The sequence below is a fragment of the Prinia subflava genome, chromosome 2 (assembly GCF_021018805.1).
Source record: "Prinia subflava isolate CZ2003 ecotype Zambia chromosome 2, Cam_Psub_1.2, whole genome shotgun sequence".
NCBI classification, from domain to species: domain Eukaryota; kingdom Metazoa; phylum Chordata; class Aves; order Passeriformes; family Cisticolidae; genus Prinia; species Prinia subflava.
The window spans coordinates 443,720-460,672 of record NC_086248.1 but is presented as its reverse complement, the minus strand read 5'-3'; the positions used below and the strand labels follow the sequence as shown (position 1 = coordinate 460,672).

At 62.9% G+C, this 16,953-nt stretch overlaps 1 protein-coding gene across 1 annotated transcript in view; it reads left to right on the top strand.

Moving 5' to 3' along the window:
- Positions 1–14,870, top strand: part of DTNB (dystrobrevin beta) — a 141,268-nt gene extending 126,398 nt beyond the window's left edge. The window contains exons 19-23 of the mRNA XM_063422411.1: positions 357–495; positions 3,563–3,652; positions 6,941–6,994; positions 11,439–11,472; positions 14,043–14,870. Coding sequence (XP_063278481.1) covers positions 357–495; positions 3,563–3,652; positions 6,941–6,994; positions 11,439–11,443 — 288 coding nt within the window. The 3' untranslated portion in view covers positions 11,444–11,472; positions 14,043–14,870. The remainder of the gene's footprint in view (positions 1–356; positions 496–3,562; positions 3,653–6,940; positions 6,995–11,438; positions 11,473–14,042) is intronic.
- Positions 14,871–16,953: the final 2,083 nt, after the last annotated feature.

Here is a 16,953-nt window from a genome sequence, read left to right as displayed (position 1 = left end):
GTGTCTGTGTGTGTGTCTGTCTGTGTGTGTGTGTCTGTGTGTGTCTGTGTCTGTGTGTCTGTGTGTGTGTCTGTGTCTGTGTGTGTCTGTGTCTGTGTCTGTGTGTCTGTCTGTGTGTCTGTCTGTCTGTGTGTCTGTGTGTCTGTCTGTGTCTGTGTCTGTGTCTGTGTCTGTGTGTCTGTGTGTGTGTGTGTCTGTGTGTCTGTGTCTGTCTGTCTGGGTGTCTGTCTGTGTCCATCTGTCCGTCCGTCCGTGTCTGTCCGTGTCCGTCTGTCGGTCTGTCCCTGTGCGCGGTGTGTGCCGTGCCCGGTGCCGTGCCCGGTGCCGTTCCTCAGCCGTTCCCGGTGTCCCCGCAGGCGCAGGCGGGCTCGGCGCAGCCCTCGCCCACGCACGGCCCCGCGGCGCGCCCGGCCTCGGCCGGCTCCACGCCCACGCACGGGGCCCAGGACGCGCTGCCGGGGCTCGGCGGGGACCTGCAGGAGCCCTTCACACACGGTGAGCCCGGGACGGGGCGGGAGAGGGGAGGGGGAACCCTGCCCCGGGACAGGGTGCCCAGAGCAGCTGTGGCTGCCCCTGCATCCCTGGCAGTGCCCAAGGGCAGGCTGGAGCAGCCTGGGACAGTGGGAGGTGTCCCTGCCAGGGCAGGGGTGGCACTGGGTGGGCTCTGAGGTCCCTTCCCACCCAACCCATCCTGGGATCCCCAGACCCTGCTGCTTGGGATGGCTCTGGACTGGGCGTCTGACTCTCAGCAGACAAATCCTGTGGGGTGCAGCTCCAGGGGATTAAAGGGAAAAAACTGAGGGGAGATCTTGGAGCCACTTCCAGGGCCCAAAGAGGCTCCAGGAGAGCTGGAGAGGGACTGGGGACAAGGGCTGGAGGGACAGGACACAGGGAATGGCTCCCAGTGCCAGAGGGCAGGGCTGGATGGGATCTTGGGAATCAGGAATTGTTCCCTGGCAGGGTGGGCAGGCCCTGGCACAGGGTGCCCAGAGCAGCTGTGGCTGCCCCTGCATCCCTGGCAGTGCCCAAGGCCAGGCTGGACCCTGGGGCTGGAGCAGCCTGGGACAGTGGAAGGTGTGGGAGGTGACCATTTCCTGATCCCAGGTACAGCCCACACGAACTCACCGTGTCCAGGCCATCATTACAAACCCCATTCCTGTGCCCTGGACCAACTTTGGGGGCACATTTTTAACCTTTTGAGCTTGATGAAGTTAACTTCTGTGAAGATGATCTTCCATGAAGGGAAGCTACCCCACAAATAATTTAAGAACAAAACCTTACAGACCTGTCATGTTCACAGCCCTGGTGGTTGAACTGCCAGAAGAAGCTCAAGGGGTTTCAATGCTCTTTTCTCCTTGCTGGCCCACCTTGGTCCAGAGCTTTTCATCTTTAGTGCTCCAGGAGAATCCTGGAATGTGGGAGCAAAACAGCAGCAGGGCCTGGTTTTTCCCAGTCCCTGGCAGGCGTGGAGGTTCTGTCTGGACATCACCTCTTCTGAGCTGCACATCCACCTTGATGTTCTTGTCTCTGGCAGCGAGAGGAAGGACAAGAAATCCTTGGCACAGCTGAGGACTCACCCCTGTGTGGCAGAGCCCAGGATTTGATGGTCTTGGGGGTCTTTCCCAACCTTTATTTTTCTGTGAATATCCCTGTGGAGCTCGGGAGCTTCCTGGGAAATCCCGCAGGAATCCCTGCCGCGGCCAGCCCTGCGCAGTGAACAGGAGCCCTCCCCTGATGCAGAGTGGTTGGTTTGGCTTTTTACAAGCTGACAGGACACCTCAGGTGCAGCCACGGGGCTCGAGGTGGTTCCTCACTCCAGGGAGGGAAGATTGTGAAAAGGAGCATCAAATCCCTGTGGCAGTGGACAAGTTCCTTCTGCAAACAAACCAAACGTGGAGAGAAACCCATGTTTCACCTTAATCAAATCCCGTGGCAATGGACAGGTTCCTTCTGCAAACAAACCAAACATGGAGAGAAACCCACATTTCACCTTCATCAAATCCTGTGGCAGTGGACAGGTTCCTTCTGCAAACAAACCAAACATGGAGAGAAACCCACGTTTCACCTTCATCAAATCCCGTGGCAGTGGACAGGTTCCTTCTGGAACCTTCCCAGGTTTTTAACCCCTGCCAGGCTCTCAAATACGTGTTCCAAGGAGCCAGGCGTTGCAGAAGGCCATCCAGGGCTGGTGGAGGGCTCGTCCCGCCCGTGTCAGTGGGGACAAAACAAACCATGGCCACCCCTGAGCACGCTGATCCTGCCTGAACAGGAACATCTCAGTTATTCAGTTATTCATGTATCCACCAGACACTTTAAAGTGTGATGGTGCCACTGTGGTGAGCTCAGGGAGGGCAGGGACACCAAGGGCTCCTTTCTCCTCCCTGGGCGTGAGTCCTCCACGAGCTGCCCAGGAGAGGGGAATTCTGGAGCAGGAAGGCTTTGAAGAACTGAATGCCAGAGATCTTGGTCTTACAGTCTTGAGATTAGGAAAGTTTCCTCCTTAGCTGATCTCTTGATCTTCCACTCAGCAGAGGATTACCAAGGTTGGCACTGGGATGATGACCACGGGTGACAGGTTTAGAATGGAACACCCTGATGGTTTCTGGGTGAAATTCTCAGATACAGAGGCCACCATCGAATCAGAAAATCAATTCTGCTGTTGATCTTGAAAGAGAAGAACAGAGTCCCTCGGGAATCCCCGGATCCACCACTGCCAGCAGGAAGGGGCAACGTTCCTCTTGTGATAACCACGATGGGGCCGATTAAATGACCTGAAAAACTCCTGCAAGAAAACAACGTGGTGACCAGACTCTGTAATCACTTTCCTGGAACGATCCTTCCGGAAGGGCAATCTGCACAATTAGTGCTACTTCATATTAATCAGGCAAAGCCGAGGCCGGTGGAGAACACAGGAAACAGAATGAAATGTCGATTCTTTCCACTTAATAAAATAATGGAGTGTCGCAGCCAGGAGATGTCTGGGTGGGCTTGGTGACATCATCCAGCTGTGTCACAGCAGGGACGCTGCCCCAGGTTGCTCCAAGCCCTCTGTCCAACCCTTCCAGGGATGGGGCACATCCATGATCCACGAGGACAGGCACAGGCGTGCTCCTTCCCCAGCCCTGCCCGGTGATCCCTGTGCCAGGCGTGTTCCCTGCTCTCCTGGCTGTCCTGGCCCAGTGGTGGCCATGGTGGGGCCACTGGTGGTCACTGGTGGTCACTGGTGGTCAGTGGTGATGCTGGCCAGCAGTGCCTCCCCAGGAGTGTCCAGGGAGGTCCAGGGATCCCTTCCTGCAGCCCTGCAGGAGGAGGGTGGGAATTCCAGCAGCCTTTACCCCGCTGCAGCCTCAGCCCCAGGGAGAGCAGCTGTGCCCACGGGCAGGGGGGCTGCCACCGTGTCACCGTGTCACCGTGTCACCGTGTCACAGCGACAGGGCACGGGCAGAGCCGGGCTGTGCCAGGGGAATCAGCATCCCTGGGAATGCCGGGGGGCAGCGGGGCTGAGCCCGGGGGCGCCGGGCAGTGCCAGCCCCGTCCTGACTCTGTGTCTGCCCCGCCCCAGGTACGAGGAGGAACCTCCGCAATGACCTGCTGGTGGCGGCGGACTCCATCACCAACACCGTGTCCTCGCTGGTGAAGGAGCTGCACTCGGGTAAGAGCCCCGTGCCAGGGGGAGAGCTGCGAGCCACAGGTGCACATTTGTCCTTAGATCGGTGGTTTTTGTTAAAACTGAAGCGCAGTGGGAGGTTACGTGTCCACGTTCTCAATGAAAAATGATTTTGTGCCCAGCATCACTGGCCTGGGGGGATTGGGGGTGATCTCATGACACAGGCACAGGCCAGAGCAGGGTTTTGGAGGGAGCACCCCCAGATTCCTGCTCAGCCCTGCAGTACCTGGGCAGCAGTGGGACCCTCTGCTGTGACTCCCTCAGATGATGCAATCACCCATCAATAACTGCACACGAGGCCAATTCCATCCCCTGCCATTAAACAGCGATGTGGGAAACAGATAATTAATCCCTCTGTGCCCCTTCCCTGTGCCAGGGGAGCCAACCACCCTGCTGGGGCCAGAGCAGGTCCTGCAGCTCCAGGGAAGTGTCCCTGGCCCTTGAGCCTTGTCAGCAACAGGGCTGGGACCATTCAGCGCTCCAGCAGCCGCCTTCAGGGAGGATTTCCTCATGGAAAGAGTTGCCAGGCACTAAAAGGGGCTCTCCAGGGGGAGTCCCCATCCCTGGAGGTGTCCATGGAAAGTCTGAACTCAGTGCTCTGGGTTGGTGACAAAGGGGACCAGTCACGGGTCGGGCTGGATGCCCTGTGCAAGGTGAAGGATCCTGTGGTCCTGATTTTCTGGGCTGCCTTTGCTGCTGAGGAGGAAGGGCAGTGTGCTGTGGCTGCTCCTGGCCCCTGGTCCCTGCTGGACCCCCCAGCTGGGGCACAGAATCCCCCAGGAAGGTTCTCCTGGGGTGGTGGGGCCCAGGAGATGATCCCAGGGATGAACTGGGTGGTGTTTTAGTGCCCAGCAGTAAATCCCCTCCCAGCCCCGTGTCCTGGCAGCAGAGGCAGCTGAGAGTTAATAAAGTTGTCCGTGGGTGACCCAGCACTGGCAGGGCTGCCAGCCCCCCATAAATCACCTCAGCTCTGAACAAATCTGCCCAGAGTCTGCACTCACTCATTTTTGCTCTCCAGGGTTGTTGTAGAGTCATGGAAATGTGGAATAGCCCGAGTGAGACCCGCAGGGATGATGGGGTGCAGCTCCTGGCCCTGCCCAGGACACCCCAGCAATCCCAGCCCGTGCCTGAGGGCATTGTCCAAACCCTTCCCTGACCCCCATCCCCAAATCCCTGACTCAGCTGCAGCCATCCCCGGGTCCATCCCTGCCCCCAGCCGTGTCAGGGATCCGCAGAGCCCTGGGGATCACCAGGGATGGGAATGAGATGGAAACGGAGCTGCTGACAGGAGATGAGGCACCGAGGAAGGCTCCCCTGGAAGTGTCTGAAACGGTGTCGTTTGTGTAAATTAGGAAAAGCATGAGTTATCCTCAGCTGATGGCAGCCAGCAGGATGTCACACATCCCAAGGGAAGCTGTGGGAACAGACACCTCCTGCAGCCCGGGAGGGGCTGGGGAGGGGCTGGGAGGGAGCGGGGCTGCAGCTCCCACCTGCCCTGCCCTGCCCTGCCCTGCCGTGCCCAGCTCTGCCCTGCCCTGCCCTGCCGTGCCCAGCTCTGCCCTGCCCTGCCCTGCCCTGCCCTGCCCTGCCGTGCCCTGCCCTGCCCTGCCCTGCCCTGCCCAGCTCTGCCCTGCCCAGCTCTGCCCTGCCCTGCCCTGCCCTGCCCTGCCCTGCCCTGTCCTGCCCTGCCCCTGCCCTGTCCTGCCCTGCCCTGCCCTGCCCTGCCGTGCCCTGCCCTGCCCTGCCCTGCCCTGCCCAGCTCTGCCCTGCCCAGCTCTGCCCTGCCCTGCCCTGCCCTGCCCAGCTCTGCCCTGCCCAGCTCTGCCCTGCCCTGCCCTGCCCTGCCCAGCTCTGCCCTGCCCAGCTCTGCCCTGCCCTGCCCTGCCCTGCCCAGCTCTGCCCTGCCCTGCCCTGCCCTGCCCTGCCCTGTCCTGCCCTGCCCTGCCCTGCCCTGCCCTGCCCTGCCCTGTCCTGCCCTGCCCTGCCCTGCCCTGCCCTGCCCTGCCCTGTCCTGCCGTGCCCAGCTCTGCCCTGCCCTGCCCTGCCCTGTCCTGCCCTGCCCTGCCCTGCCCTGCCCTGTCCTGCCCTGCCCTGCCCTGCCCTGCCCTGTCCTGCCGTGCCCAGCTCTGCCCTGCCCTGCCCTGCCCTGCCCTGTCCTGCCCTGTCCTGCCCTGCCCTGTCCTGCCCTGCCCTGCCCAGCTCTGCCCTGCCTGCAGAGCCATTCCCTGGAAAGGGGAGCAGGAGCAGCACTGCCCCGTCCTCCCAGGGCTTCCTGGCCAGCTCTGATGGCCCCTTCTGCCTGTCAGGGAGGGCTGGGTGGATTTCAGGGAAAGGTTCTTCCCCCAGAGGTGCTGGCACTGCCCAGGCTCTCCAGGGAATGGGCACAGCCCCAGAGCTCCAGGAGAGCTTGGGCAGCGCTCCAGGGGTGCCAGGGTGGGATTGTTGGGGGTCTGTGCAGGGCCAGGAGCTGGCCTGGATGATCCCTGTGGGTCCCTTCCAGCTCAGGGTGTTCCACGATTCTGTGGTGGCATTGTGGAGTCACAGAGCTGTAGAATCACAGAATCCCTGAGGTTGAAAAAGATCTCCAAGACCACGGAGCCCAACTGTTCCCCCAGCACTGCCAAGGCCCCCAGTGCCCCGTGTCCCCAGGTGCCACAGCCACGCTCTGGTGCTCCCAGTGCTGCTGGGGAGGCACTGGTCCCATTTTCACTCTGGGCTCATTTTTACTCTGAGCTCAGATCCACTGCAGACACCTCCAGCTGTGCCTTTCACTGGGGGCTTTCTCCCTGCTTTGCTCTCACACCTCGGGCAGGGGTGACACCACCCTCGGGATAAGCCTCAGCTGTTTGCACAGGTCTCACTGAAGTGCTGCAGTGAGATAAGAGCCACCACCTGCAGAAGAAATGTGACCTTGTGCCCCCACTCTGCTGCGGGAATACCCTGCCATTAACTCACACAGCTTATCCTGGCTCAAACACAGCAAACCCACCAGGAAACAGGGGAAACTCAGCAAGAATTTCCTCATGGGAAGGGCTGCCAGGCCCTGCTGCCCAGGGAGGTGATGGAACCCCCAGCCCTGGAGGGGTTTAGAAGCTGTGCATGTGGCACTTGGGGACACGGGGCACTGGTGGCCTTGCAGGTACTGGGGAACGACTGGACTCGATGGTCTCTGAGGGATTTCCCAACCCAAACCATTCCATGATTGCCTCTCATCTCTCTCCCACTGTCTCATGCCTGCTTCTCCTCTTTTTGCTTTTTTTTTTTTTCCTGAAGCAGAGGAAGAAGACGAGGAAGAAACAGAGAAGCTGCAGAATGGGAAGGAGCGAGGTGAGGGGACAAAGCTGTCTCAGAGCTCTGCAGCATTTTCTGACTCACTCCTCTGCGGGATCACTGGCTCCCTTTGGAGGCCTCTGGCTGCAGGTGGATGGCTCGGGATCAGGTGGATGGCTCGGGATCAGGTGGATGGCTCGGGATCAGGTGGATGTCCCCAGGTGTAGATGGATGTCCCCAGGCACAGGTGGATTATTTTGGGTCAGGTGGCTCCAGGCACAGGTGGATTATTTTGGATCAGGTGGCTCCAGGCACAGGTGGATTATTTTGGATCAGGTGGCTCTGGTGGCACAGGTGGATTATTTTGGGTCAGGTGGCTCCGGGTGCAGGTGGCTCTGGTGGCACAGCCCCCTCGCTGGCACTCTGGCACGTGTCACCTCCCAGCCCCTGTCACTGTCCCCAGCATCTGCCCGTGTTTCAGTCCCGCCCTGTGCCACTTCCAGGGGTGGTTTTCAGCAAAGGTCACACACGGGAATGTGTGAGAGGAGGAGGAGCTGCTGCAGGGGCTGCGAGAAACCAGCCCAGAGGGGGGGGTCAGACAGAGCCTGGGGCAGGGAGGCACCAGGGCAGGCCCTGAGCTGGGGGACTGTCACCTGAGCTGGGGGACTGTCACCTGCCCACAGTGACCCTGGCTGGACAGGTGTCCCTGTGCCCATGGGGATCCCATGGTGACCCTGGCTGGACAGGTGTCCCTGTGCCCATGGTGACCCTGGATGGACAGGTGTCCCTGTGTCCATGGGGTGACCCTGGCTGGACAGGTGTCCCTGTGCCCATGGTGACACTGGATGGACAGGTGTCCCTGTGCCCGTGGGGATCCCAGGGTGACCCTGGTTGGACAGGTGTCCCTGTGCCCATGGTGACCCTGGCTGGACAGGTGTCCCTGTGCCCGTGGGGTGACCCTGGCTGGACAGGTGTCCCTGTGCCCGTGGGGACCCTGGCTGGACAGGTGTCCCTGTGCCCATGGTGACACTGGATGGACAGGTGTCCCTGTGCCCGTGGGGATCCCAGGGTGACCCTGGCTGGACAGGTGTCCCTGTGCCCGTGGGGTGACCCTGGATGGACAGGTGTCCCTGTGCCCGTGGGGACCCCACCCAGGCAGTGCTGTGGGTGTCACAGGAGGTCCCTCTCGTCCCCGTGTCCCTGCTCTCCTCTGTGCTGAGGAAGCCCTGGCAGTTCCCCTGGAGTCACCCCGGGGCTGGAGGGATCCTCGTGGCCCTGGGATTCTCAGCACCGGAGCAGGGCAGTGCCAGGGAGGCAGTGCCAGGATCTGCTGCCCACCTCAGGCTCCAGGAGCCGCCAGGAAGCTCCTGCAGGGCCAGGACCTCACTCAGGGCTCCCTTGGCTTCTGCTTTCCATGTTTAAACCCAAACACGAGGAGCAGCCTTGGCTGGCTGTGAATCAGCCCCAGCATTTGTCTCGCTCGAGCCAAACCCGATTCCAGCATCAACAAACCCGGACTTTGAGCCTGGTTTTGTTGCACACACATTTCCTGCTGGCTCAGCTGCCGCAGCTCTCTCCCAGAAGAGCTTTTCCCGAGCTTCCCCATCCTCTGGCTTCTGCAGAGCAGGCAGGTGCTTGGAGCTGCTCTGCTCCTTCGCCCACAGAGCCTGAACTGGGGGAAGGAGCACGGGAAGTTTGATTTTGGCTCGAGCGGGAGTTCCTGGAGCAGAATCTCCTCCGCTCCGAGTCAAGGGCCCTCTTTGCCCCAGAACATTCCTCATCACTGGAATACTTGAGATGCTTCCCAGCTGACCCAGACACGCATGGGAATCGGGGGAAGGGGCACTGGGAATGGTGCATGGGGCAGAGAGGGAGCACAAACCCTCCCGTTACTCATCGGAGCGGGGAGGGACGGCCCAGCCGTGTCCAAGAGCAGATCCAGGTCCAGGAGCCTCCGTGTGGAATGTAAATATTACCCCTGCCAGGGAAAAAGCGGTTCCTGCAGTCCCAGAGCCGTGAGGCAAACGCCTGGCAGGGAAATCGAGCAGTGATCCACATGGAAGCACAGCCCTGGGGTGGGCTGGGGGAGCTGCCCTGGAGCCCTGGCGAGGGCTGTGGGGACACCAGGATGGGGACACCGAGGCCCAGGGCACTGCAGGGAGCTGCAGTTGTGGGGACACCAGGATGGGGACACCGAGGCCCAGGGCACTGCAGGGAGCTGCAGTTGTGGGGACACCAGGATGGGGACACCGAGGCCCAGGGCACTGCAGGAGCTGTGGTGATGATGCTGCAGGTGTGGGGACACCAGGATGGGGACACCAAGGCCCAGGGCACTGCAGGAGCTATGGCCGGGATGCTGCAGGTGTGGGGGCCTGGCCCCGTGCCCACAGCAGCTCCCCTGCCCCGGGTTCCTCTCTGGGAGCAGCCCCGGCCCAGCAGCGCTCCCTGTCTGGGGTGAGCAGGGGGAAGGAGCAGCTCAGGCATTCCCAGCTCCTGCACCCACACAGAAAAGGGAGAGGCTGGTCCTCACCGGGCCTCCACTGCCACGGACTCAGGGAATCGCCCTGGAATGGTTTGGATGGGAGAGGATCTCAGAGCCCACCCAGTGCCACCCCTGCCGTGGCAGGGACACCTCCCACTGTCCCAGGCTGCTCCAGCCCCAGGGTCCAGCCTGGCCTTGGGCACTTCTCTGAACACCCTGTGCCAGGGCCTCAGCGCCCTCCCAGGGAACAATTCCTGCCCAAGATCCATCCCAGATCAACCTTCTTTTGATTTAACTCCATTCCTAGGGACGACATCGTCCTTGGGCTTCCTCACAAGTTTCTTCACGTAGTTATTTCCTATTTCCCTGCTGTTTATTTATCCAATCCCAATTAATCAACCCCAGCACTGCCCTCCCTGCTGAGGGTCCGACCTCCCATGGAGCAGGGGGATGAAATCCTGGGGAGGATTCCGAGGTTGGGATCACAGGGCAGCTCCTCCAGGGGTGTCCCCGAGCCCTGCTGGCCCTGGGGGCACAGCTGGGGGCTGGCAAAGCCCCCTGCACCCCTCCCTGCTGCATGGCAGCCCAGCCCCGGTGCGTTCCTGCTGTTTCCCCTGGCGCTGTGTACCCACCCCTCCCCTCTGCCAGGAGCTGTTCCAGGTGGGGCCAGTCCCTGTTTGTGAGGTCCTGCTTGTCCCCCGGGTTCCTCTTGGTGGCCAGGGCAGTGTCACCCGAGACCTGCCACATCCCTGTCCCCTCCTGTACTGACCATTCGGATTTCACAACCCTGGAACCGCTGGAAGAGGGACTAAAGGCCTGGGTTCTGCTCACACTGGTGGAAATGCAGTTTCTGATCCATTACATTTCCTGGACAAAAATGTCCAATTTGAAGTGGAATTCCAGCCCTGGCACAGGGTGCCCAGAGCAGCTGTGGCTGCCCCTGCATCCCTGGCAGTGCCCAAGGCCAGGCTGGACACTGGGGCTGGAGCAGCCTGGGACAGTGGGAGGTGTCCCTGCCATGGCAGGGGTGGCACTGGGGGGGCTCTGGGGTCCCTGCCATGGCAGGGGTGGCACTGGGGGGCTCTGAGGTCCCTGCCAGGGCAGGGGTGGCACTGGGGGTCCCTTCCCACCCAAACCATTCTGTGATTCCGTGGATGCACCTGCCCATCCTGGCCAACACGGAGGCCCTGCATGCTCCTGTCCCCAGAGGGGACATCCCTGGCAGGTGTGGGGTGTCACTCTGTGGGGTGACACCGAGCTGGGGGCGGTGCCTGTGCCCCGGGAACCTCACCAGGCTGGAGAATGCCCTGAGAGGCTCCTGCAGCTCAGCAAGGACAGGGCCAAGCACTGGGGACAGGCCCAGGTGCTGGCACAGGCTGGGGCCACCCCCAGAGCCTGGCAGGGCCAGCCTGGCACTGGGACACCGAGGTGTCCCTGGGAGGGTCGGTGGCTCCTGGGCTGGCACAGCTTTCCTGGCGAGCAGGGGACTGTCCTGCCCCTCTTGGCACCCCCGAGGCCACCTGGGCCCAGCTGAGCTCCCCGGGACAGGAGGGACAGGGAAGGGCCATGGCAGGGATGAAGGAGACACTTGGAAAGGCTGAGAGCAAAGTGTGTGAATAACTCCTGGGACAGACTCGGGGAAACTGAGGCAGGATCTTCCCCTCGGTGCCCGGGGAGAGGGCGGGGGACACGTCCGGAATAAAGGAAATTCTCCTGGGACACACAGAGTACCTGTTTGCCCCAAGGCTGCCCCAAGAGGCTGTGGGGTCACCCTTGGAGACCCTCAGGGCTCCAGGAGGTCCACAGTGGAGCTGGGTGGGGCTGGCCCTGCCCTGAGAGGGGGCTCTGGGTGACCCCCCCAGCCATGCCGGGACTTCTCTGGGGACCAGGAGCACGTTCCTGCCTGCCAGGACCTGGGGAGGGCTGTGCATGTCCTGGGGCAGTGAGAGATGGGGGCAGATCCCTCCTTTGGTGGGACACAAACGCTGCCCTCGCTGACCTGCCCTTCCCTGTTTGCAGGTTAGGAGGGGCCGCAGGCTGGACAGCAACTCAGGTAAGGACGGACAGACGGACACCTCCAGCAGCTCCTGGGGCTCCTGTCCCCTCCTGCACCTCCTGGGGCTCCTGTCCCCTCCTGCTTTGTCCTGTTTCTGCACCAGGAAGGTCCCCAGCTGCCCATCCCTCCGCTGTGTTCAAAAGGATCCTTTCCACACAATTATGGAGTGGTTTGGGTGGGCAGGGACCTCAGAGCCCACCCAGTGCCACCCCTGCCATGGCAGGGACACCTCCCACTGTCCCAGGCTGCTCCAGCCCCAGGGTCCAGCCTGGCCTTGGACACTGCCAGGGATCCAGGGGCAGCCACAGCTGCTCTGGGCACCCTGTGCCAGGGCCTGCCCACCCTGCCAGGGAACAATTCCTGATTCCCAAAATCCCATCCAGCCCTGCCCTGTGGCAGTGGGAGCCATTCCCTGTGTCCTGTCCCTCTGTCCCTTGTTCCCAGTCCCTCTCCAGCTCTCCTGGAGCCCCTTCAGGCCCTGCAGGGGCTCTGGGCTCTCCCCAGAGTGGGAAAACACCGTCACCCTCAGCTCTGCCAGCCTTATCTCCCATTTTATTGTCACTCCTGTAATGAGAGCCCGTGGTGATGGGCACTGTCCAGACCAAACAAAATTACAATGTCTGCCCCCAAAAAAGCCGGGGCTCTAAGTCAACAACAAGGCACAACAGATGGGCAGACAGCCAGGTGGAGCTGCGGGCAGGAGGGGCCGGGCTGGAGCCTGGAGCGTCTCCAGGGAGATCCTTATCTCCCACCTGAAAAGCGGCAGGAGAAGCGTGGTCAGGTTTCCTCTCTGGAAGTTTGCCATAATGGCCATCACTGCCCATTCCCAGTGGGAAGGAGGGCAGGAAAACCTCCCCTGGATGCCCCCAGACTGGGGCAGGAGGGGCTGGGGACAGCAGGGACCCTCCCTGGGACCTCCTCCCTCTCCCTGCAGCTTGGGTGACTGCAGGGACCAGGCAGGAGAAACCCCTCCAGCCTCAGGGAGCCCCAGCCCCAGGCGGCCACGGGCCAGGAGGGGCAGTGGTGGATCCCAGCCCCAGTTCTGTGGGGAAATTCAAACCCCCAGTTCTGTGGGGAAATTCAAACCCACGGTTCTGTTCTGTGGGATAGTCCCAGCAGCAGATTCCTCCAAGTGTCCTCTGCAGGCCCCTGGCACGGGAGGGGAGGGGGCTCTGCCCTCCCCACCTCGCAGCCGCTCCAGCAGCGCAAGGAGAGAGCCCCAGAGGGGCTCAGGAGCCTTTCTGAGAGTTTTTACATTAGAAATTCAAGTCCTGCCTCATCTGGGCAACAATCTGGTAACCCAAGAAGGAGTGAAATGGCAGCGTGGGGAGGGAGGCAGCAGTGGTGGCTTTTCCTCACATCCCAAAGCCCTCCTGGCTCTGGGGAAGGGTGGGGGTGACCCTGCCACCCCCCAGTGCTGGGCTGGACTGGGGGAGCCCCAGTTCCCCCCCAGAGCCCAGGGGGGCCTCCAGCAGCAGCCAGAAGCAGCTGACGAGCACTAAATAGAGAGCACTGAGAAAATGAGAGAGAGGAACCAGTCAGGCTTCCTGATCCTACAGAAAGAACGGGAAAAGACCAAAGAAATGCAAAAATTACCCTTTACACTGTGGTAAAGGCTCTTCCACCGGGGAGGATTACCTCATGGAAAGGCTGGGCAGGCCTTGGAAAGGAGGTGTGGAGCCCCTGGGGGTGTCCCAGGAGGGCCTGAGGGTGGCACTCAGTGCTCTGGGCTGGGGACAAGGAGGGGACGGGACCTGGTGACCTCGGAGGTGTTCCCTGACCTCGGTGGTTCTGTGATTGCTCCAGTTCCTCCCAGCCCCATGTGGGTGCCAGGCCCAGGGGTGCCCCTGAGCCTCTGGTGGCTCTGGCCACCCTTGGGCTGCAGCTGCCCTGCAGTGACGGGGGGAGCTGGGCAGCACCACCAGGGGCCTTCAGATCCTGTCTGGGGGCAAAGTCCCCTGCCCTGAGCCCCCCGGGGTCAGGGGGGACCCGCCCTGGCCTCAGCAGCTGCAGCTCCCTGGGGCGAGGGGCAGTTCTGGGCTCAGCAGGACCCTCCCGTGGTGCCACCTCTCAGCCCTGGCCGTGTCCCCAGGGCTGCGCAGGGCCAGGGGTCACAGAGCCACGGAGGCTGGGACAGCCCCGAGCCACCGAGCCCAACCACCCCCAGCACTGACCCCTGTCCCCAAGTGCCACATCCACAGGGCCTTGAATCCCTGCAGGGATGGGCACTCCAAACCTCCCCAGGCAGCTGTGCCAGGGATGGAGAGCCCTTTCCAGGGAGGAATTGTTCCCAAAATCCAACCTGAGCCTGCCCTGGCCCAGCCTGAGGCCATTTCCCCTTGTCCTGGCCCTGTTCCCTGGGAGCACAGCCCGACCCCCCCTGGCTGTCCCCTCCTGTCAGGAGCTGTGCAGAGCCACAAGGTCCCCCCTGAGCCTCCTTTTCTCCAGGCTCAGCCCCTTCCCAGCTCCCAGCACTGGTGGCTCTGGGGCCGGGAGGGGTCTCCGTGGGGTTCTGTGGGGTTTCTGCAGGATCTCTGCGGGTCCTGACAGGGTTTCTGATGCCACAGGCTCAGAGGTTGTGCCCGAGGGACGTCTCCCCCCTCGGGCAGGGGCGGTTCCAGCCCATCCATCACCATCGTGCGACCGTGCCCGATCTCCACCGCCGCAGCCCCGGACACCGAGGCCTCTGCTCCGCTCTCCTCTCCACGGGCACTGCCCTCAGGCCATTGCATGCACCCTCCGTGTGTGACCACACCGTGCCCACACCGTGCCCAGCCGGCCAGGGAGGCCCAAAGAACACACACCCCTGCCAGGACCCTGCTGGCGGCTGTGCCCGCTCTGCGCTGCTCCGTGCCAGGCTCCCCCGGGACGGTGCCACCGCCGCGCCCCGGCTGGTCCCCGCTCCTGCCTTCTGTCCCTCCCTGTGCATGGAACACGGGGGGACCCTCCGGGCCCTCCTGCCGGGACTCAGCCTCTAAAGCCCACCCGGAGCCGGCTGTGGGGCCACGTCCCCCCGGGGTGCACCCATGGGTGCCGTGGTGGGCCCTGGCATTCCCAGCCCAGGAACCCTTCCCGTCCCGAGCAGGGAGTGGGAGCAGCATCGGCACCGGGGGTGGGCTCCGTGCTGGTGGGAGTGAGGGAAATACGGGAATGGGGTCTGGCAGCTCCCCCGACCACGCTGGGCTCCATCGCTCCCCAAACGCGGGCCGCTGTCCCGGCCGGGGGGCGCTTCCAGCGCTTCCCCCGCGCTGCTCAGGAGTGTGGAAGGGGCCGAGGGCCCCGGCGCGTCCGGGAACATCTCCGGAGAGCCGGGGGAAAGGAGCAGGAGCCCCCGAGCACCCCCGGCCCGGCCCCCGCCCCGCCCGCCCCGCGGGGCAGCCACAATAAAGAGCCCGGTGGGCACGGCTGGTGTGGTGGAACCGGGGAGGGGAGGGAGGGGAGGGGAGGGGAGGGGAGGGGAGGGGAGGGGAGGGGAGGGGAGGGGAGGGGAGGGGAGGGGAGGGGAGGGGAGGGGAGGGAGGGGAGGGGAGGGCAGCGGGGGAGCCCCGGGAGGAGCAGCAGCCTCGGCCGGGAAAGGGGGGCAGGGATGGGGAGAGGGGTGGGGGTGGGAATGGGGATGGAATGGGAATGGGGATGGGGATGGGAATGGAGACAGGGAATGGGGATAAGGATGGGGATGGGGGAAAGAGATGGGAAATGAGGATGGGAATGGGGATAGGAATGGGAGATGGGAATGGGCATAAGGAGAGGGATGGGGAGAGGGATGGAGATGGGAATGAGGACAAGAACAGGGACGGGGATGGGAATGGGGATAAGGACACAGATAGGGATGGGAGTGAGGACGGGGATGGGGATGGGGATGGGGATGGGGATGGGGATGGGGATGGGGATGGGGATGGGGATGGGGATGGGGATGGGGATGGGGATGGGGATGGGGATGGGGATGGGGAAAGAGATGGGAGATGAGGATGGGATTGCGGATAGGGATGGGAGATGGAAATGAAGATGGGAATGGAGGTAAGGACAGGGATGGGGAGAGGGATGGACGATGGAGATGGGAATGGAGATAAGGACAGGGATGGGAAGAGGGATGCAGACAGGAATGGGGATGGGATGGGGATGGGGATGGGGATGGGGATGGAGAGACCAGGACAGAGACAGGGACAGCTTCACGTGGCCTTTCGGCTGAATTTGCTGCATTCAGGCAGGCAGCATCTTTGGCTGTGTCACGGGTCCAAGCACGGAAAACGGGGATGTTTCCCGATGCCTGGTGGGGTTGGTGGCGGCCACCAGGGGCTGGGGCTGTCACAGCTGCACAGGGGTCGGGGTCTGTCCCCCAGGCAGAGCTGAGAGGGGCTTGGGGGTCTCCCAGCCCCTCCAGGTGGCACTGCCAGGGCAGGGCTGGGGCACCGGGGCTTTGTGTGGAAAACCTGGCGGGATCGAAGGCTTGGAGGGGATGGGAAGGAGGGCTGCACGGCCCCCCCCAGCACCCCCTGACACCGAGGAGAGCGGGTTAGGGGTGCCCAGCGAAGGCTGCTGTGTCACCCAAGGGTGTCACTTAGGGAGGTGATTAACCCCCTTTTTAATTCCCCCCTGGGCTGAGCACAGGCTGGGGCAGAGGCAAGCGGCTCACGCCAGCTGCACCCTCCGGATCGGAATTGCCACTTGCAATTCCCTGGGGCTAAACCAAGCCGAAGGAAAATGCATCTAAAAGCCTCTTCCCATGGGCACTCCCGGGGCAGAGCCGCTGGCGCCCCCGGCCCGGCCCGGGGCAGTGCCGGGAGCGAGACATCCCAAACACCGCGGGGCGGGGAAGGGGGCGGGGGCCACGCCGGGTCCGCGCCGGCTGCCCCGGGGGTGACATGAACAGGGACAGCACCGGCTGCCCCGGGGGTGACAGGGACAGGGACAGGGTGGCCGTGGCCGCTCCTGGCTCCCCAACCCCGGCAGAGACATCCCCCATTCCTGCAGGCACAGGGGAGTGCGGGAGCGGCCTGGACTGTCCCCGGGAACGGCCTGGATTGTCCCCAGGGGCAGGACTATCCCTGGGAGCGGCCTGGACTGTCCCCCTGTCCCCGGGAGCGGCTTGGATTGTCCCCAGGAACGGCCTGGATTGTCCCCGGGAGCAGGACTGTCCCCGGGGCCAGCCTGGACTGTCCCCCCTGTCCCCAGGGCCAGCCTGCACTGTCCCCGTGTCCCCGGGAGCGGCTGGCAGCCCGCGCCGCAGCGATGCCGTCAGCGCGGGGAACGCTTCCAGCAGCAGCCTGCGAGCGGGGAGACATGTTCTGTCATCCGCCAAATATTTAATAAATCCATCTCCTCCCTGCGGGGCGTCTTGTCCCTCCGCCATGTGGAAAAGGCCGGGGTTTCATGAGAAAAGGGAAGAAGGGTTTTCCTGCTCGGAGGCGGGAGCAGCTGCCGGCGGGGCCGGAGATCCCCGCATTGGTCATGGCCGGGGGCAGCGGGAGCGCACAGAGC